The sequence below is a fragment of the Tasmannia lanceolata genome, unplaced genomic scaffold (assembly GCF_043159265.1).
Source record: "Tasmannia lanceolata isolate RefF3 unplaced genomic scaffold, GAP_Taslan_0.1 ptg000037l, whole genome shotgun sequence".
Taxonomy (NCBI): domain Eukaryota; kingdom Viridiplantae; phylum Streptophyta; class Magnoliopsida; order Canellales; family Winteraceae; genus Tasmannia; species Tasmannia lanceolata.
In genome coordinates, this window is record NW_027518714.1 from 61931208 (window position 1) to 61953401 (window position 22194).

The window sequence follows — 22194 nt, forward strand, 5'->3', positions numbered from 1 at the left end:
AAAATCCCTTTGGGAGATCTCGTAGTTCCTACGTTGCACCCAGTTGAGGAGCGAGACTGTCCACGTTGCTTGCGCATGGAGGGATGGATTTCTGGGGGTTCCATGTGAAACCAAAGATCCCTCGGAAAAGTGAATGGATGTAGATGGGCTTATAAGGAATTGGGCACCCTCCCATTAACGGCTAGGTTTTTTAGCCAACTTTTAAGGATGAGTTATACCCGAGTCACAACAGATAGCACTCCATCCAATAGTTTAACCAGGGTCAACTGATCATCCATATCATCCATAGATGAGATTGGCCAGTCCTCTCCCTCTAAGCCTAGTTTAAGAAGGGGAGAGGAAAGGTGAAGGGGAGAGGAAAGGTTCTCCCACTTTGAAGAAAAGAGATTAGAGCAATTATGAAATCGTGAACTATTAAAAATAATAATAAATAAGACTAGCCTAAGTACACATGTAAATTACATCTACAAAGCAAAAGAGCAGAAAAATGTGGCGTGTTTGATTGCCAAAAAAATAGGAATTTTTGAAGCATTTGGACAGGATTTGAAATCCAATACAACGTATGGTTGCTTTTTTCATCCAAAAGCACATTTGACTACTGGAATTGTCGGATCCTTATCTGCTGACTTGGAAGGAAAACATGAGCCGAATTGTAAACCACGAAATCAGGGTTTTTTTGGTGGAATCTAAGTTGGAATGGGATTTTGAAATGACTCTTCAATAAATGAGTCTTTTCCCACCAAACTTCCACACTTTATCATGACAACCAAACAACTGTTTTAATACACCCATAAAATCCCATTTGACTTCCATTCCACGGAAAGCCAGTTTGCCTCCCTATTCTACGTCCACGCCTGGAGCCATCCAGCAACCAAACTCCTTGAACCCGACTTTTGAATGCACACGTTGAACCCGACTTTTGAATGCTCAGTCCGACTGTAATATTCCATGTTCCCATTGACTTAACTCAGGGTGTACAATCAATTGGACCATTTAGGTAGGCCCGGGGAAGAAAAGGGAGTGAACATATAACTTCCCAGTAAAAAAGAGAAGTGAAAATTCGCCCCTGTTTTTTTAGCGTGGGAGAGCCCCTTCCAGTGTATTTATGACTACTCTTTTGCACTATAGAGGCTGTCCCAAGACCAAAAAAGTGCAAACATTATTTCCCGTACAAAAATGTAAAGCAAAGGTCAACCAAACCATTCTGTCAACATTTTTGTAGTGTTAAGCCTAACCTATTACTAGAAGAAAAAGATGATCACTGAATTTACCACATGCAAATGCAATACGACCATATACTTAATTTTTTTGGTACCACAAGGTTGGTGAATAAAGACTTGACCAATTAAGCTAGAGGCTAGCCCCAAATCTCTTTCCGCCAAATGTGGCTGTTCTCTCATTCACAAGTGAGCTTGCTAAATTACTTTCGGCGAAATTGCCTAGCAAATCCACAGAAAGGCAGATCTGCGGCTGAGTTTTGCATGAGAGAACAACCACACGGGCACCCTTTTTAGCCCATGTCGTCATATTCATCTGAGGTGGCTGTTCTATCTTGCAAAAGTGAGCTGCGAAATGGCTCTCGCTAGAGGTTTGCTTTAGTAGGGCACGATCTCATTACAAGGCAACGAGGGGCACTGATGATATATATGGCACGGTGGGTCCCACCTTTGGCTGATCGGACCGTCTATTTGATATGCCTTGATTTGGACCAGCTATTGATTATGGGCGTTCAAATAAGACTGCTAGGAAGATGGGTACCATTTTTCCATGGAAAAAAGTTGGTTTGAAATAGTGCCAATTGTTGAAAACGATAAGTTAAAAAGCTTCTAACAAATGACCAAAATACCCAACGGATGTGACCATCGAACTTGCGAACACCATATAAAAATTCGGTCTTAAGAGTCTTCTTCCAAACTATATATATATATAGTCAATGGTTCACACTCAAGGGTAAAAATTAACATTACAAGATTGGCTTGATGTTTTGGTCGTAAGAAAACCAAAGAAGTGGGGCTCACTTCTTTGTATTACAATTAGGTGGACCAGACCAAAAGCCATGAACTTCCTCCATTTTTCCAAGTTGTTTTTTTCTCAACTCTAGATCTTGTTTGAAGTAGAAAGCTAAGTTCAGTTATTTACAACAATATAAAATTCAATTATTTATACGCATGAGAAGCTTGTTATAGAATCGAGTGACAATATATATAATATGTGGTTTAAGTAATACAATATTAAGAATAATGCAGTTAAAAAACCCAAAAAAATTAAGGTCAATTCGAACTTCAAGTCAACTCGACGCACACCTCCTTAGAATGCAACGTGGACACCTCATATTCTTCAAAACCTTGTTTCCCTATTGGATTCTCCATTCAAACTTGGACATAATCACAAGGTTACAATATAGCCGATATATCACGATAATATAGCGCCCATGGAAATATCATTTTGCAAGCATATTGATTATCATATAACCTAAATATTATAATATATTGACGTTTAATGCCATTTTTACCACAATAATTACTGATTTATAGCTGATAATTCAATTTATAGTGATATAAGTATAACATGTTGCCGCGATTACGAGACAAACCAAGAAGAAACAAACAATAATTCAATAAAAGAACCTCAAGAAAGTGCTCTGATTATAAGCAATAATAAAAAAACATGAATTATTGATTCAAGAATATACAATTGCTGACAAAAAACAGTTTTAAATCCACATAAGAGTTTTGAATGTTAGTTGTGTACTCGGTAGGGTGATTACAGAATTTTCTATTTAAAATAGCTAGCTAGGAGTGTTGTCGGTCTTTGTAGGGAAAGTGCCACAAGAAAGTTTAGAATACTAAAACTTGGGATGATAATAATAATAATAATTCTTAACATTAATTATTGTAGAAATGGTACTTGGTGGTGGTAATAATTTTACTAAAATAATAATGGAAAATGACATAAAAATATAGAAATAAAATATTATTACATATTTTTTAAATAGTTAAACTAGCCAATCTAAGTCGTTCATGTGGTAGATGTCACCTTGGATGGTTTATTGACCAATAATCATATGATCCTGTGATCCTAACCGTTTGATGAAAATCGATTAATGGTGGATATGTCATATGGAAAAAAGCCAACCAGACATAGTTAAAATCTGAAGATGCTTTTCAAGGATCACCATCCACACCGAGTGTACTGTGACTGTCTTGGGAATCTTGACGGCCATCATCGGTTGGGCCCTTTTGCCTTCGGTCCCCACGTCACCCGATGATCCTAACCATCGGTCAAGGTGGATAGAAAGATACATCTTGTTTGGATATCAGGAATTTCCTGGAAAACGTTGGAAAGGAATTAAATTTCTAGAAGTCCCTCCTTTTTTCACACATAAAAAAAGGGAAATGTGACTGGAGCGGGGGCTGATGTACTTCACGCCAGAAGGATTCAACGGATTTGATTGCCACGTACATTGCAGTTGGGTGTCCCATGTGATGAAGAGGGGCATATTTATCGTTTCCCAAAAAACAAAAACATAACTCATGCCAACTCTATATAATTTTTATTTAGAGGGACCTTCAATTGATGATAATATCCCTCGATCATATAATTTTCCATCAGAAATGTTTTTCTTGCTATTCAAACATGGCCTTAGGTTGTATCAAAGCCATTGATTTAGACTATATTCTAATACGTATGATTAGCAAACATTAATCTGATAAAAGAAACTTTATATTAATGTTATAAATATAATATTCTGTATTTAATCAAGGGGATTATCACTAAATTAAATAGTTCTCCTCTTCACTATCATCACGGCCACCCAAGAATCATCCCAGAATCTTGATTATGATAAGTCGGCCTTCTTGGCGAATCACTAATTCGGGTAGCTCTCACTAGACTTATAAATTAAGTGCATTGTCTTGCACACTTCAATGTTTTTTTTTTTTTTTTTTTTTTCGGACTTTCTTCCTTCCTAACCTCTTGCGACCTGACCACCACTTAGGTCATGTTTGGCAACCGTGAATATATTTTTTCTCATGGAAAATTAGCGTACCCAATGGCGTGGAAGGGACAGATCTGAGAGGGACTGCTTGAGGAGAGGGCAAGAAAAGGCTGAAAACAAGGGAAAAAATAACTCTACTTAAAAATAAGATTTATTTTTTTCCCAATCTTTTAGGGCCAGCTATGAGAATATTTGTAGGGCCAGCTATGAGAGATAGATGGGTTAGGGAGACACTTGAGAGGGTAGGGGCTGGTAAGGGTAGCGTCAAAAGCTCCTAAAAGTCGGGAAAATAAAAAATCAGTTTTAACTAGGCTTTTCTCCACAATTTTTAAGGAAATGTAGATGCTGCATTCACCCACCAACTGAAGTCTCTCCCTCTCCCTCTCCCTCTCCCTCTCCCTGCTCCTACTTTCTCACACAATTGGACCCACGAATATTCCATGGAATAAATTTTCATGGTTGACAAACATGGCCATAGAGCTTTATTCAAATAAAGAAAAACTTACCCCGTGAGATGGAAATAAAGAAGGGATAATAATTGCCGAGCATTCCTCTTATTATAAATGCAATCTTCTGTGATTAACCCTAATTAAGGGGGTAATCTGAATATTTTTTGGGAAGTGATATATTCACACCTTTTTTTTATGGATCAATTACTATTGCATGCTAGAGAGTTGAAAAAATGACGAGAAAATGTTGAGTTTTGAAGAAACACTAACAAATGCTACTTTATTAAAAGAAATATTGCTAGAGACGAAAATACCCCTCAACTTATTTTAATCTTTCTCTTCTTGGTTTTACTATTTTACTCTTTTACTTGCAGGTTTTACACTCTTTCATTTCTAGGTTTTACTCCGACGCATTTTGTGTGAAACGACGAGATTTTCCGGCGATAGAAGCCTTCTTCTCCGGCGAAACATCTCATTTCTCTGGCAGCAGATGCTCCTTTGTCCCGAGGGATTCTGAGGATCAACAACTATGCCTTTCTTGAAAGCCAAGAGCACTGATCTATCAGTGTTTATATCGTCATGTGAGCAGAGGAATAAAATAGAATGGGAAGATGAGAAAGAGAAATTGGATTATGGACATGTTGAGAAACCCCATTTGATAATTTTTTGTTGTGTTACTGTGGCTAATGAAAAACTCCACTACCTCTCTTAACTTCTAAACTTGTAAAAGAGATGCTATGGCAAAGTCATATGTTCATCATTTTCGTGCTATCCAATGAACATCAAATGATTAGTTATTTTCAGAGATCTCCCCCTCTTCTTCTCAACGCAAAAACAGGTACTTGAAGCCAAAAGAGGATATTCGAAGCCAAAATTTACTTGGTCGAAGCCAAAAATTACTTGGTCGAAGTGAAAAATGTGTTTCCTGTAACATTCGCCGTTATGTTTTTTGCTTCGACTAAAGTTTTTTAGGCTTCGAATAACTGGTTTTTTGCTTCGACTAACATGTTTTTTGCTGCGACTAAACCTTTTATATTCCAGTAACATTTGGAACTTTTTTCGTCTTTAACTAATATATTTTAGCTTCGAGAAATATTTGTTGGCTTTGACTATCATTTTTTTTTGCTTCGACTATATCAATTTTTGGATTCGACTATCATTTTTGGCTTGGAGTAACTTTTTTTTGGCTTCAACTAGCATTTTTTGGGCTTCGACTATCATTTTTGCCTAACTTACATTTTGCTTCGAGTACCATTTTGGCTTCCACTACCCTTTTGCCTAGTGAAAGCTCTTTGGGCAACTGATTTTGGCTACAGCCATTAGAAAAGGGGAAATACTTACAAAGATAATGAGATTTTGGATATTTGGAGGAAGAAAAAGAAAATGAGAAAGGGGCGTCTCTAGAGAACTCCTTCTAAACTCTCAAGACAAATAAGCATATGCCGGAGAAATGAAGATGTTTCGCCGGAGAAGAAGGCTTTCATTGCCGGAGAAGAAGGCTTCTATCGCCGGAAAGATAAAGTGTAAAAACAAAGAAGAGAAAGATAAAGTAAGGTTAGGGGTATTTTCCTCCTAAAAAGTTCTTTTTTAATAAAATAGCATTTCTTCGTGTTTTTTCAAAACTCAACATTTTCTCGTCATTTTTTCAACTGTCCAGCATGTAACAGTAATTGATCCTTTTTTTATTTGGGACAGCCCCCAAGTAAAAAAAGGGGCGAATATATCATATGCTGTCCCAAGTATGAGTGCAGAACTATATTTATGACTACTCTTTTACACTTCAGTAGCTGTCCCAAGTAAAAAAAGGGGCGAATATATCATTTCCCTATTTTTATAGTTCTTTTTTTCACATGATCTTGCAAATGCCATAGGTTACCCCACCCTATATAATGTCAACCCTCGGGTTCATCAAACTCATGTGCCCACGGCCGCTTTCATTAAACAACACCTTATTTTTTTGAATATGTCGCTATCCACGAATATACGCGGCTAGGCCTGTCCAATTCGTGATTTAGAAAATAATTATTTTAAAGAGTAGTTTGCATGCAATTCTGGGCCTATAAAAGCAGATTCAAAGAGAAGACCAAACCATACGGTATCAGTTTTGTGGAAAATGGGTGATCCAGTTCAGACAAATGTGGAGGAGAAAGATGAAGAAATTGAGAGAACGGATTCACAGAGAACTCTGAAAGATCGGAAATTCTCCTATGGAAAGCTCCGAGTTGACTCGCTTCATCTTGAGGCAGGAAGAGTTTCAAGTGCTCACCCCCTTGGCCATGGTGCAAAGGTTTGATACCTTAGCCATGACTGCTCTTTCTTTCTTTCTGCTCTTTTTTTTATAGAAAAAAAAAACCCAAAAAGAAGTTGGTTTGAATTATGTAAATATCTTTGGTTCCTTGCAAAGATATTTATTTCATCAACTTGTGGAATTTTTTTTCTTATTTTGTTTTGTAGGAGAATTGTTCATAGATGCAAATATTCTGAATAATTTCTTAGAGGGAGCTGATATCTGCACTCTCATGCTCTGATACTGGCACTCCTTTCTTTGTTCTGCACTCATCTCATTCGTGGTGCAGTTCCAACAAGCTAGCAATTAAGGTTGCAACTTGGGTCGGGTTTTACCCTACCAACATCAACCCTACCGGAAAATAACTTGGGTCGGTTTTAGATATCATGGGTCTTGGGTTGGAGTAGGTTGAAAAACCAGACCCAATCTTGGGTGGGGTCAGGTTTAAAGAAAAAAAAAACTGAAACCCGAACCGACTCTTATAGCTGTACCGACTTTCTTAAATCTCTTGAATAACATGACAAATTATTTTTCAATATATTGATATAATTGTTTTCATTCAGGCGATCATGTCTGTGATGTGAAAAAATTGTTTCCATCTTAAATTTATGCACTTGAGGACATGAATTTAGAGATTTTTGGTGTAAAGATTTGTTGTTTTTTACAATCTGTCACTGTCCTACACTAAATAATAAAAACCTGACTCGGCCCGAGAAACTATCTTTGGTAGGGTCGGGTTTATAAATCTCAGATTTTTCCATAGAAAACTAGACCCGACCCAGCCTGAGATAATTTCCCGGGTAGGATAGGGTTATGGAAAACCAAACCCACGCGACCCGAGTTGCAACCAAGGTTTTAAATTTCGACTGAAATTCCAAATTTCGGACAACACCGAAACCAAAGTTGTAGTAGATACCCGAAACAATACAATATTTCATTCGAAATTTCGATCGAATTTTGGTTTCCCCAAAATTTCAGCCAGAATTTAGGGCCCGTTTGGATACTTCATACTTTGTATTTGGATTTGGAATTGAGTTTTGACTGCAAAATGAATAGATCCGGCAGCTCATGTTGAAGGAGAGAGATGGAGGAAAGGGGGTACTTCCTAGTGGAGGGGAGAGGTTGAGGAGCAAAGAGGGTAAAGGAAACTGTCAGATTTGTGGATTTCCAATTTCTTATTTCCACAGCGAACTTAGAAATCTGATTTTTTTAACTGTCAGCTGCTGAATTAGAAATCCAAGAATTTAATCCAATCCAAAATACAATGCAAAAAGGGCTGCAAATGTGAGAAATCCAAATCAAAATCTTCTCGGCATCCAAACGGGCCCTTAAGGATTTCACCCAAACATCTAGATTTTTTAAATTATTTAACTTTCTCGAAATTTCAGCTGAAATTAACTTTCTACGAAATAGTACACTTTCATGAAATTTCAGCTGAAATTAACTTTCTACGAAATAAAATATTATTTTTTGGTTTCGTGGATTTCACCGGAAATTTCGGTTTCGGTGAGGACCGAAATGCTTTCCGAAACCGAAATTTAAAACCTTGGTTGCAACCTTGCTGCTAATAACCCAATAAAGGAAGTTTGAAATAAGAGGAGGGTGCCACTATTAAAAGAAAGGGGTGCCAATATCATCTCCCTTTGCGAAATTATTCCTCTTCATTTCCCAGAATTTTGTTATGGGATTATCTAATTTGGTTTAAATTTCTTTTGGTTTATGAAACAGGTGAATTGGGGAAGGACATTAAGTCTGGCATTTCAAAGCATTGGAGTGATTTATGGGGACGTAGGAACATCTCCACTGTATGTGTATTCAAGCACTTTCCTTAACGGGATCAGAGACAAAGAGGACATATTGGGTGTCTTGTCTCTCATTATCTACACACTGCTTCTCATTCCCTTTATTAAATATGTCTTTATTGTTCTATGGGCTAATGACAATGGTGATGGTAAGTTCATTCCTCCAACAATTCTCTGCACCAGATGTCTACAATTCTAGCTTCAGTTTGATCCAATCGCCAAAAAAAAAAAAATGTAATATAATTTGCAATTATAAAAATATCATTTTCCCATGTTTAAAAAACAGGCCTGGTGCGTTGGAACGTGATGTTATTAAAATATTAAGGGTGATGATTTTTAGCCCCCTGTAGGATAATGCACTCCCTTGTTAACATGATTTGATGTCAAAAAGCGTTTAAAGTCTGCCCACAATTCACATTACCAGGGGGCGCATAATGGGAATTTTATTTTATTTTTTTTGTTTGAAAATCAAGGCATGATTTTTGAGTTTTGGCATTGCTTGATTGGGTTTTCCATTATCAAACTGGCTATTTCTGTTCAGATCCCACCAGAGCACCTTCTACTTCTAATAGGCCATGAACTAGATCACAATCATTCTCAACGAATTCATAAGAAATGACCCAATTTTTTTTTCATCGGGGGTCTCGGTGGATTGACAAGATTACTGTTGCAGGTGGGACATTTGCACTCTACTCCTTGATATGTCGCAATGCGAAGGTGAGCTTGATTCCGAATCAGCAGCCAGAAGATACGGAACTCTCCAACTACAGACTGGAAACACCAACAAACCAATTTAAAAGGGCTCAAAAGATAAAACAAACTCTGGAAAACAGTAAAGGAGCTAAAATTATGCTTTTCCTTCTCGCCATCCTTGGGACTTCAATGGTTATAGGAGATGGGGTTCTTACTCCATGCATCTCCGGTGAGTGAGTCAGATGAAAATTTTCTCAGTAGTCAATTTTCCCTATTGGGGTTTGAATTTTACCCTACTTTACCCTACTTTGATCATCTTTTGATTAAATACATTGTCGTTTTATCTTTCTAGCATTGTTTTTGTAGAACAGTTTTCATTCAGAGTCCAGACAATACTCGTTATTTCCAAATTCTCCTAATTGGGTTTTGAATGTCACCCTACTTTGATAACCTTTTGATCAAATTTATTATCGGTTTATCTCTCCAGCATTAGTTTTCGCAATCTCTCTCTCTCTCTCTCTCTCTCTCTCTCTCTCTCTCTCACATTATTTGTTACAAAATTTCCTTATTGGCTTCTACATTTCACCTTAGTCTGATAATCTTTTGATCAAATTTATTTCCTTATTGGGTATTATATTTCACCTTACTTTGGTCATCTTCTAGTCAAATACATTGTCATTTTATCTCTCTGACATATTTTGATGAAGATTAATGGAATTATTCTTTGTGATTATTAATTTTGGGAAATGATTTCAACACAGACATGTTTTGACACTCATGTTTCTTGTCTTTTATATTTAAAGAGCTGTAAAAGGGTTTTAATGTCCCCTAAAAGCACTTACCTGGCAATTAAATGCTAAAAGACAAGATACATCAGCGCATGTATCAAAACATAGTTGTGCTTAAATCATTTCCCTTAATTTTTATTGCAAGATTTATAGTTTTTTGGTGAATTCTTATTAGTTTACTTGTTACAAAACCAACAATATACATACTGTGAGCATCCAAAAGTTAAAAGTGAACTGTCTGCCTTGCAGTGCTTTCTGCTGTGGGTGGAATCAAGGAGTCGGCAACGTCCCTGACTCAAGGTAAACTGTTTGGATATAAAACCATTACACATCTCCTTACAAATTCACTAGCCTTTTTTGTTTTTTAAATTTGAAATAAATTCTTAAAATTTTATTTTCCAAGGTTCAGAAATTTCTCTTTGGCTCTGTTCACTTCTTTTCCCCGGAAAGGAAAGGAAAGGAAAGGAATGAAGAGGATTTCATTTTCCTTTCCTTTCCAGGTGACATGGCAGAAGGGAAAGGAATGAAGAGGAAAGGCTTCGTTTTCCCTCGAAAGCTTCTTGCCGATATATTTAATCGGAAAGCAAATCTCAAGTATCAGGGAAAAAGTCAATTTCCACTTCATTTTTAGCCTTTAAATAAGAAATTCCACATCTGATAATAGTTTTCCCTGGAAAAGAAGTGAACACAGAAATTCTGTCTTGTCAGGGAAAAAAAAGGCTGTTTTCCAGGGAAAACAGCCCCAGGGAAAAGAAGTGAACAGAGCCTTATGTAAACATTATTTCAAACTAATGCAATAATTCTTAATTCTTCTTACAATCATTTTTCTGCAGGTAAAATCGTCATAATTTCTGTAGTAATATTGATCCTGCTCTTCTCAGTTCAACGGTTCGGCACGGATAAAGTGGGCCATTCCTTTGCGCCGATCATCCTGTTGTGGTTTAGCTTCATCAGTATGATTGGACTGTATAACATATTCAAACATGATGTGAGAGTGCTCCGTGCATTCAATCCGAAATACATCATAGACTACTTCAAAAGAAATGGCAAAGATGGGTGGATCTCTCTGGGAGGCATCGTGCTCTGCATCACAGGTGAAATTCATAAATTGACCAATGAGAAGTGTTTGATAAAGCGAGTGTCATTAGAGAGAGAGAGAGAGAGAGAGAGATTTTCAATATCATTTCCCTAATTATCTACTGTTCATGAAACAGGTACTGAAGCCATGTTTGCTGACCTGGGTCACTTCTCTGTTATGGCTGTGCAAGTAAGTACATTATCCAACAGGTAGGGCCACTTGTTCAATGATCTAAACCGTTCATTATTGCTCCGTGATGCCAAAATGCCTGAGATCATCCGTACGTGGGCAGATGAATGGTTTGGATCGAACAAAAACCTGGAATTAACCTCTTTTTTCTTGAGGAAAAGGGCAAACACACCATAATAACTACCTGTTTTCCAGATTAGCTTCACTACAATTGTGCTCCCCTCACTGCTATGCGCTTACACCGGCCAAGCTGCATATCTGACAAAATTCCCTGAACACGTCGGGGATACATTCTACAAATCGACACCACGTAAGTAATGCCCACAACATGGATGAAGAAACTCAATAAATGTATAGTTCTAGCTCATTTTAATAGCTTATGATTTGTGGTATGAACTAAGAATACATGGGACTGGATGGCAGATAAAGTATACTGGCCAATGTTTATAGTAGCAGTGTTAGCCGCAATCATCGCCAGCCAAGCTATGATATCTGGAACATTTGCAATCATATCACAGTCTCTATCTCTGGGCTGCTTCCCACGGGTTAAGGTAGTCCACACTTCTTCGAAATATGAAGGGCAGGTTTATATTCCGGAGATAAACTACGGGATCATGATTGCCTGTGTTATCGTGACAATTGGATTCCAGACCACCGACAAGATCGGCAATGCATACGGTAAGCTAATCATAATGTGTTGATTCTTGCTGTTCATTAGTATGTAAATGTGCGAGGACTGAGCTGAAAAAAATAAATTCACCAGAAAAAACAATCACAAAAAACCCTGGATATTGAAATATAAGAACTGATCTGAGATTTCTACCCTTCACTTCCTTCAGCACCGAGCCCCAAACCCATATCTTCTCTTTCCGTTTTACCCCCACATCCCTCCCTCTCCTCCTACCCAAATTGAAGAAAATCTGCATGCCCCTTGACCACTCCACCTCTATCCCTTCCAAGCTTGTTGTCTTCTCCTCCTTGGCCCTCTCCTCCAGCTTCATATCTAAATTATAAACCCAAGGTTCACAAGTTTCCCATATCCATGGCAGAGAAAGCTCTATAAAAGACACATCCAAGGCCAGAGGACGGATATGTGTACCTCAGAACATTATTTTTAATAGTATGAAGTCAAGAAACCCACATGCTGATGGTCACACTTTCTGCCTTTTGGGAGAAGAGAAACAAGATCAATACCTCTAACGAACTAAACCACATCTTCACAGACAGATATGCAATTTTAAGTATATAAAATCATTTGCTAGCTAAAGCATGTCATGGATGACACCTTTAATTTATGTGCAGGTATTGCAGTGGTTGCGGTAATGGTGATTACTACATCTCTGCTTACTCTCATAATGCTAATGATATGGAAGACAAACATTTTGATAATTGGATTGTTCTTTTTGGTGTTTGGAGGATCAGAGCTCATATATCTATCCTCAGTCCTCGAGAAATTCATACAGGGTGGATACTTTCCACTAGCTGTCTCACTTGTTCTCATTATAATAATGGGGGTATGGCATTATGTTTACCGGAAAAGATATATGTTTGAGCTTCAAAACAAGGTCTCTAACAGTCACATGAGAGATTTGGTTATGAAGCAAGACCTAAAAAAGTTGCCTGGAATGGGATTTCTGTACTCGGAGCTTGTACAGGGGATCCCACCCATATTCCCCCACTTCATTTCAAACATACCGTTTATCCATTCAGTTCTAGTGTTTGTTTCAATAAAGGCAATTCCAATCAGTAAAGTGGCAGTAGAGGAACGCTTCCTCTTTCGGCAAGTTGAGCCAAGGGAGTGCAGGATGTTCCGGTGTGTAGTACGCTATGGTTATAATGATGTCATTGAAGAGCATGATGAGTTTGAGCGCCTGTTAGTTGAACACTTGAAAGGATTCATCCGTCAGGAACAATTCTTCATTGACAATGTCCCTACTGAACAAACAACACCCTCCAGCCTTGAGCCAAAAGATATGAAGCCACATGTTTCTTCTGGAACTATCCATCCGAGAGTTGAAACTCGATCAGCAAACTCTTCTAGCAGAATTATCAGTGGACCAATCCAGGGAGCTGAAGAAGAGATACAGTTCATTCAGGCAGCATTCGATAAGGGAGTGGTGTATCTCTTAAGTGAGACAGAAGTGGTGGCAGAACAAAATTCATCCATTGTCAAGAAAATTGTCATCAATTATGTCTACAATTTCATCAGGAGAAATTTCAGACAAGGGGAGAATATTTTGTCAGTTCCACATCAGAAGTTAGTAAGGGTTGGAATGACATATGAGATCTGATATAAGGAGCCATGCATCCTGCCACCAACCCTGGCACTACAAATATTATCTGTAATCTGTATGTGATGATATAACAAAGAAGAGAATAGAAAAAATAAATATCTCCCAGTTATCATTTCTCTCACCTCATCTTATCATGATTGCACTGCCACCTGTGTTGCATGGATTCGGATTCACGTGTCGGATTCGGCAAACCCAAAAAAGTAGGATTAGTGGATTCGGTAATTTTTAAATAAAATTTACAAAATTTAAAATTTAAAAATAAAATTATATATATATATATATATATATATATATATATATATATATATATATATATATAGAGAGAGAGAGAGAGAGAGAGGGCCTTTAAAATGGATCATCCTAACCATTCAAACTATGGAGGCAAAAAATGGACTAATTTGTGAAGGTCTATACACGTCCATTTTACCTCCACAAATCGTAGGGTTGGGATGATCCTATGGATCTGATTTTTTGTGGACACCCTATCTATGTGAGGACCATTCAAATGAATTGTTTGGATCACCCAAACAATGTGGGCCCCCACTGTATTTTAAGGTAGTGCGTAGGTAACTTACCTACACAAGTGTGTAGGAAATGTTTTCTCATATATATATATATATATATATATATATATATATATATATATATATATATATATATATAGAGAGAGAGAGAGAGAGAGAGAGAGAACGGTTCCTACACATATGTGTAGAGAGTTCTCTACACACTAGCTTAAAATACAGTGGGGGCCCACATTGTTCGGGTGATCCAAGCCATCCATTTTAAAGGCCCTCACATAGATAGGGTGTCTACAAAAAATCAGATCCATAGGATCATCCCAACCCTACGATTTGTGGAGGTAAAATGGATGTCTTTAAACCTTCACAAATTAGTCCATTTTTTGCCTCAACAGTTCAAATGGTTAGGATGATCCTATGGATCTGATTTTTTGTGGACACCCTATCCATGTGAGGGCCTTAAAAATGAATGGTTTGGATCACCCAAATAATGTGGCCCCCACTGTGTTTTAAGCTAGTGTGTAGATAACTTATCTACACATATGTGTAGGAACCGTTTTCTCATATATATATATATATATAGAGAGAGAGAGAGAGAGAGAGAGAGAGAGAGAAAACGGTTCCTACACACATGTGTAGATAAGTTATCTACACACTAACTTAAAATACAGTGGGGGCCACATTATTTGGGTGATCCAAACCATTCATTTTTAAGGCCCTCACATAGATAGGGTGTCCACAAAAAATCAGATCCATAGGATCATCCTAACCATTCGAACTGTGGAGGCAAAAAATGGACTAATTTGTGAAGGTTTAAAGACATCCATTTTACCTCCACAAATCGTAGGGTTGGGATGATCCTATGGATCTGATTTTTTGTAGACACCCTATCTATGTGAGGGCCTTTAAAATGGATGGCTTCGATCACCCAAACAATGTGGGCCCCCACTGTATTTTAAGCTAGTGTGTAGAGAACTGAACATATATATATATATATATATATATATATATATATATATATATATATATATATTTAAATTTTGAGGGTAGAGGGTCGGGGCGAGTTTTTATTAGGAGGGTCGAAAGGGGGGGGGGGCGATGTTTGAGGGTCTAAGCGCTAGGGTTTTTTTATTTATTAAAAGAGTACGGATTGTGCTTTCATATAAAAAAAAATTAAGAAGAAAACATGTTTAAAGGGAAAATATACCGGATTCGCATTTTAAAAGAGACAGTGATGAGTCGGATTTGCCTGAAAAAACAAGATTCGTACCGGACACGGCTACAACAAGAATCCGGGTGTGTCCCAATTGAATCCATGTCTGATTCGCATGTGGAGATGTGTCGATACGGATTCGGTATAGTGGCCAAAGAATCCATGCAACATAGACCGCCACTGACCAACTTCGGTGAAAAGCATACATAGAAGTCTGATCAGCTATTAATAGTTGCTTAAACAAAGAAAAGAAAAGGAAATAAAAAGAAAAGGAGAAGAAGATGAAAATGAAGGGAAGAAAGAAAGTGATGAAGAGATGAGAAGGGAAGAAGAGAGGACGGTTTTTTTTTTTCTTGTGTGGTTAGCAAACCCTAACCCACAAAACTATATTATAAAGAAGGGGAACAATTACAGAAATACCCCCATCATACATGAATGAAAAAATGCCCATATGGCAAAGCCTTCAACTATTGCGAGTCTGTGCTAAGCAAAATGGGATGTCTACAACCTCTTTTTAGACTAATCCATTGTAAAACCCATTAAACATATAATCCATTGTAAAACCCATTAAACATATCAAGAATATCACCTTTAATACACTCCCAAGATTCCTGAAAGAACTCCATACAAAAGGCTCTGCTAAGCAAAATGGGATGTCTACAACCTCTTTTGAGACTAATCCATTCTAAAACCCATTAAACATATCAAGAATATCACCTTTAATACACTCCCAAGATTCCTGAAAGAACTCCATACAAAAGGCTCTCTTTCAGACTAATACAACACAGACTCATGGACTCATGGGCATGGATTGCAAGATAAGTTTTTAAGGACAAGATCTTATTATGGCCTGTCTTGAATTCTAGGATAGGTTGTTTTAAACAATGTTTAAAAACGCGGATGTGATGCGGAACGCGACCAAGAAAAATCCTTATCGACTCGGCGCGGACGCGGCCAAGAACACGGTCATAACTCGGGAGAGTCAAATGAGTTTTTATTGACTGTAGGGCAAAACTCAGAACGCGGATGTGATGCAACGCGGAACGCGGCCAAGAAAAATCCTTGTCGACTAGGGCGAGTTCCTTGTCATGTCAACGAGTTTTTAAAAACTGGTTCTAAATAAGTTCTAGCCTATGATTTGTGGACAGGAATGCGAGTTTCATCCTTTTGACCGAGGAAACAGATTCTCAGCACTTTAAGACCTAGATTGTACTCCATCCTCCTCCGAGGACATTGAAGGAAATTGGCAGAAAGTCCAAAGAAAAAGAGAGAAACAGCCGGGCTTTCTATTTTGCCCATCACCTTCATGTGTTCTTCCCTCTCTATTCAAGGTTCCTCCAAAATTAGGATAGCTGGTGGGCATCTTGTTTGTTTTCTTTGCTGCTTTGCTTTGGGTGGTTGGGTCCATGGCCCTCTCTTGCTATGATTTGGCCTTTTTGATTGTTCTTGTAGCTCTTTTGAGCTTCCTGATGGTTTTTGGCTTCTCCTCCCTGCTTTTCCGTAGGGGTGTCTTTGATTTTATCATGTATTTTTCTCTTTCTGGCGCTTGTGTCCCTCTGTATGTAGAGGGTTTGCCTTTTTGTTTTGGTTCCCCCTCGCTTGTGCGTAAGGGGTTGTTCTTTCTCTTCATGATGTATCTTTCTTATTAATTTATCTGGTAGGGGTCTGCCTAACCCCAGCTTACCCATCAAAAAAAAGGAACGCGAGTTTCACGTGTCGACATGACACGGAGTGTCGAACATGGCAAACCACCAAAATTTAGAAATGGGAACACGACTAAAATATAAAGTATATATGATCATGATTTGGAGACACGGATTCGTGTGTCGAGATTCCATATGGATACAAGGTGTCTGACATGGCAAGCCCTAAAAATCTAGAAATGCTGACGCGCACATATACATATATAAATTTACTTACCATTAAAAAATACATATAAATTTACCTATTCCTATCATAATTTGCAATAATATAAATATGGTATTCCTTTAACAAACTAATAAATCTTAATATTAATTAACTATAATCTAAAACAAACATGAGATAATCAAATAATGCATTCATCAAATTAATCTAGCTCTCTTCCGTCTCCAATATGCAGCGGGAAACTGAGACCAATAGGATAATAGAAACAACGCTCGTAAGGAGTCCTATTGAAACCAAAAAATATAGGCCTGCCTGCCATCCACACCAGAATAGATGGAGTTTTCCGGAAAACACCTGCTAGTGGAGGAAGACCTCCTAGGGATAAGAAACATAGGGCTGAAGAGAGAGCCAAAAAAGGATCTTTCGTGTATAATCCTGCATAATCTCGAATGTTATCAGTTTCGGTAAATAAACCAAAAAAGATAATGCGAGCAAAAAATATAGGAATAAGAGTTTGTTAGAGTTTTAAATTTAGGGAGGATATATAATTAACTGTAAATATTAGTTAAAAAAGAGCTAGAAGAAGAGTTTATAATAGAAGAAGAGTTTATAATAAAAGAAGAGTTAATAATACAAGAAGTAAATACGATATTCAATAATAAAATAAAATGTCACACTTGACACAATACAAAACACGTGTTAAAACGCCTACATTAAGTCGACACTTCTAAGAATAATTTTAAAAGTGTAGAAACGAGTGTTGACACGCATGACATGTCGGACACGACACGACACGTGTCAGCAATAAATTCAAAGTGTCGGCTAACTGATAGATTCTACCTCATATCTTAAATCATGGATAAGTGAAATTTTTGGTTGGAAGTACACTTATCTTCATTTTTTGATAATAAAGTGCTTCTTTGAGATAAATCTTCTGAAGGATGTTGTGCAACAAACAATAAATTATCTTATCATACACCAAATATTATGGGGGACAATATATCCAACAATCAAACAGCCTTATAATATTCATTGAGCTGATATACTATCAGAAGCATTATTGTGAGAATCTTGATTTGAAGTTTTGAACCGATCCACATGACTCAACCTGGTCCAATCCCAACGTATGTGGGCCCAATCATGGAGATGACATATCGTATTTAGTTCACTAGGTACAAGAATGATGACCTGTGCATGATGCACACGTTTCTATACAATGAGAAAGTCTAACATATATGTGCTCGATTGAAGAGTGCCACATGGAAAAACCTCATCACATCTGCTTCCTGGTTATCATGACGATGAGGAAAGATCGGAAAGTTATTTCCTAGCGAGGGAGGAAAAGTAAATTGGAAATGAAGGAAGGTAGGTCTCTCTCAATTTTCTGTGTTTTTTATTTAATTTCTTAGGGGGGTAGAGAAAAAGGGCGGAGAGTTCGAGCAAGAATTACTATAGAGTTGGGGCAAAGATTGTGGAGGCAATCAACAGGGGGTAAAATCCATGTCATTGTGGGTTTTAATGTGGCTACATTGCAACATGTTTGTTTTTTCATTTTGAATTCGTTTAGTTTTATCTAGCATCGGGTAAAATCCATGTCGTTGTGTGTTTTAATGTGGTGGCTACATTGCAACACGTTTGTTTTTTTTCATTTGGATTTTGTTTAGTTTTATCTAGCATGCCATGTTGCATGTTCTAGTATAACTGAAATTTCTATTTTGTTGTATTGTGAAACATTGCCTTGGGTAATTGCTACTGTTTCTGTATTTAAAACTGAAATGTCCACCATTAACTTTCTTTTAGTTTGCACTTGTTTCTGTATTTAAAACTGAAATGACCACCCATTAACTTTCTTTATGTTAGCTCTTCATGGGTCCTCTATTTTTTCGTCTACTTTTTCTCTACCGGCTATGTTCAAAGCTTCTAGGTTGAACAATTATAGAGGGGACTTATTGTTTGAGTAAATTTATCCGTTTCTTTACTGTATAAATGATGTTTTGCTGTTTTAACCATGATCCCTATTTCTGCGAATTGTTCCTCTTAGTTATAGAAGTTAAGACTTCATATGAGGAAGTTATGCATATCATTTTCAGTTTCTCCATACATATCAGCAAGTATCACCACATACCACAGTGCATTTGTCTTCAACGGTGTTTGAAATGAGAGCAACAATCAACATTTTTTTCTTAGTTGCTACATGCTTGAATCATTGCACATATTGCCAAGCATCACTGTCACACACAGAGTTCAAGATCAGATGCACATACTCTCTCCATTGAAGCAAAGTTTTGAACATTGGTAAATACAGTGAAAACTTGACCAAAGGTAGGTTTATGTCATCCAAAGAATAAGGTATACAGCAAAGCGTATGTAACAGGGAATGCTCGGCTCCAAGCTTTTGTGTATTTTGACTATTTTCCTTCTTTCAGGTCGTGGATCAAATCTGATGTATCTGGGACATATCCTTTGAGTCATAAATGCTTATTCATCTGAAAAATCATCTTGTAAATTACTTTGGCTTGCGTATGTGATTCGTCAGCCAGCAACAAAGAATTCATGAATAACACCATTTATTTCTATGAAGGTGCTTCCAGGCTGCTTGTGAACCCCATGATCACCCATTCCTTTCCTCAACCTGTTCACATCGCTCCACCTAGAATCTGCGGCATAAAAAAAACATCAACCCCACATTTTCTTGGCTCCAACTCCAGAATGTGTTTTGCAGCAAATTCTGCCAACTCTACATTACTGCTACCCCTACAAGAGAACGCCACACAACCGCATCAGGCTCAATAGGCATTCTTTGGAGAAACATAAGTGTCTCATCCACCAGGTTCGCACGTCCAAGAAGATCAATCATACATCCAGAGTTTTTAGTCATACACTCACCATTCCTCCATGACTACAAGCAGATAAAACACAGAGAAATGTGATATCATTTAGATTAACATCAGTCAGCAACTGCATTTGCGCAAACAAATCCAATGCCCTCATCAGATCATACAACTGTATAACCCGCTATCATTTAAGTCCAGCAGACCACATTCCTGTCAGGCATTTCATCAAACACTTTACGTGCATCCTTAACACGCCCACATTTCACATACATATCAATCAAAGCAGAACCCAAGAAGAAATCCAAAACCAACCCACTCTGACCAACAAACCCATGAACCTTCCTACGCAAATCAACCTCACCAAACTCTTCCCCATTGTCCCGACCATACCGCAAACCGAATAAATTTTAAAAAAAAAGTCTGCACAACAAAACATCGAATTCAAACCCTAATTTTAAACTTACCGAATGGGAAGAGGAAGGGGCATCAAAGAAGATGAAAGGATAGAGGGAGAGGGGGAGTTTGACAAACGAATCCGTGGGTTTGATTTTATATGAGTTTTTACAAACAATTTCTTTATAAATACCCACCTCTCGTTCGAGAGGGTTTTTTTTAGAAACGGATTCGAATGCTTGATTTCCTACTTTGGTTTATTTGTAAAAAGAGACTTCTAGTTTGACAATTTGCAAATAGAGCGTCAAATTTTAGGGGTTCAACTCGCGTCGGGTTGAACCCGATTTTTTGCCGGGTCGGATTGCGTTTTCCGAAATCCGGGCTGAGTTCGGGTTGGAAAAACTCAACCCAGTTTGAATTCGGGTTGGGGTGTCGGGAACCCGACCGAGTTGAAAATTTGCCTTTTTTATTCTCCCTCTTAAAATTTTTAATTTTCTATTTTACTATTAATATTACCTAAAATAGTAAAAGTCAAAAAACTAAAAAATGAATGATATTACCCCTCTGACGTATAAAATATTAAAATCCCCCCTTTCACGTTACTTAGTTGTTAAGTTTTCACATGTTTGTACATGCCTGTACAATGGGGTCTCACTTCTCAAGTCTCTCTTTCACTTAAAGAGGGTATGCTGATTTCAGTTTTACCACGCCTCCAACTTTTTTATTTTTGGTAGTTTAATGTGTTCAATTTTCAGGTCAACCTGACCCGACCCGATTTGAAAATCAGGTCAAGTTGGGTCGGGTTCGGGTTGAGCAAATGGTTCCTCGGGTCGGGTCGGGTTCAGGTTAGGTAGGTTCGGGTTGAGGAAATGGCTCCTCGGGTTGGCCTCAACCCGACCCGACCCGAGTTGCACCCCTAATGGCAAGACTGGATTTACAAAATTCACTCACATGCAATGGCTCTATTTGCAAAAGGTCAAACTAGAAGACTCTTTTTGCAAATAAAGCAAAGTAGAGGACTTCTTTGGCAAAACCCCTTTTTTAAACTATTTCTCAAATAACCACCTCTCCTTCTATAATACATGAAAGCCATTTAGGCCTTGTTCATTTTGGATTTTGAGAATCAATTTTGAGTCCCAAACCGATTATAGGACTCAAAGTTAAGGCCCCGTTTGTTTTGGATTTTGAGAACCGATTGCGACTCCAAAGCAAACAAGTATAGCCTATATACAATTTTGAGTGTAACAATTGGTTTTAGACTCAAAATCCAATTGAACAGGACCTTAGTGTTCCTATAATTTCAAAAGACCCTGGTCAATTTTGTTACAGCCCAATCACTAAATGAGCATCAATATTTCTTCGAAGGAGAGGCGGTTAATTAAGAATTAGTTATCTTATAAATGGTCATTTATATAAAAAAAACCCCAATTTTATTTTATAGAAATGGTAGTGTCCACTTGTTCTATTTGTTTTACGCTGATCTAAGTAGCTTGAGAAGAATATGAATATGCCAAGTAATATGAACGTGACGAGATAACTAATGTAAAAGACAAATTATTATTATAGCATGTATGGAATAGGTTGGAGCCCTAATTTTTTTATATTCTCACCCCTCTATTTTGAACGTTCGATTGGTCTTTTACATAGATTGTTGGAAATTTGTAACATTCAGATGGCCACAAGACCAATTTTTGGACTCTGGCTCATCCACATAGGGCACTTTAAGTAGACGATCTAGACACAGAGTATGGTGATCCTTGTATCTAGCAATGGCTTGTGCTGATAATCTAGTG

General features: G+C 37.6%; 1 protein-coding gene across 1 annotated transcript; it reads left to right on the forward strand.

Moving 5' to 3' along the window:
• The first annotated feature begins 6535 nt into the window (after positions 1-6535).
• LOC143862145 (potassium transporter 5-like) lies at positions 6536-13698 on the forward strand. Its single transcript, XM_077373136.1, has 9 exons — positions 6536-6733; positions 8462-8684; positions 9209-9457; positions 10266-10316; positions 10850-11110; positions 11231-11283; positions 11479-11593; positions 11707-11961; positions 12586-13698. Exons 1-9 carry the CDS (start codon positions 6560-6562, stop codon positions 13572-13574), a joined length of 2370 nt encoding a protein of 789 aa, XP_077229251.1. The 5' UTR covers positions 6536-6559; the 3' UTR covers positions 13575-13698.
• Positions 13699-22194: the final 8496 nt, after the last annotated feature.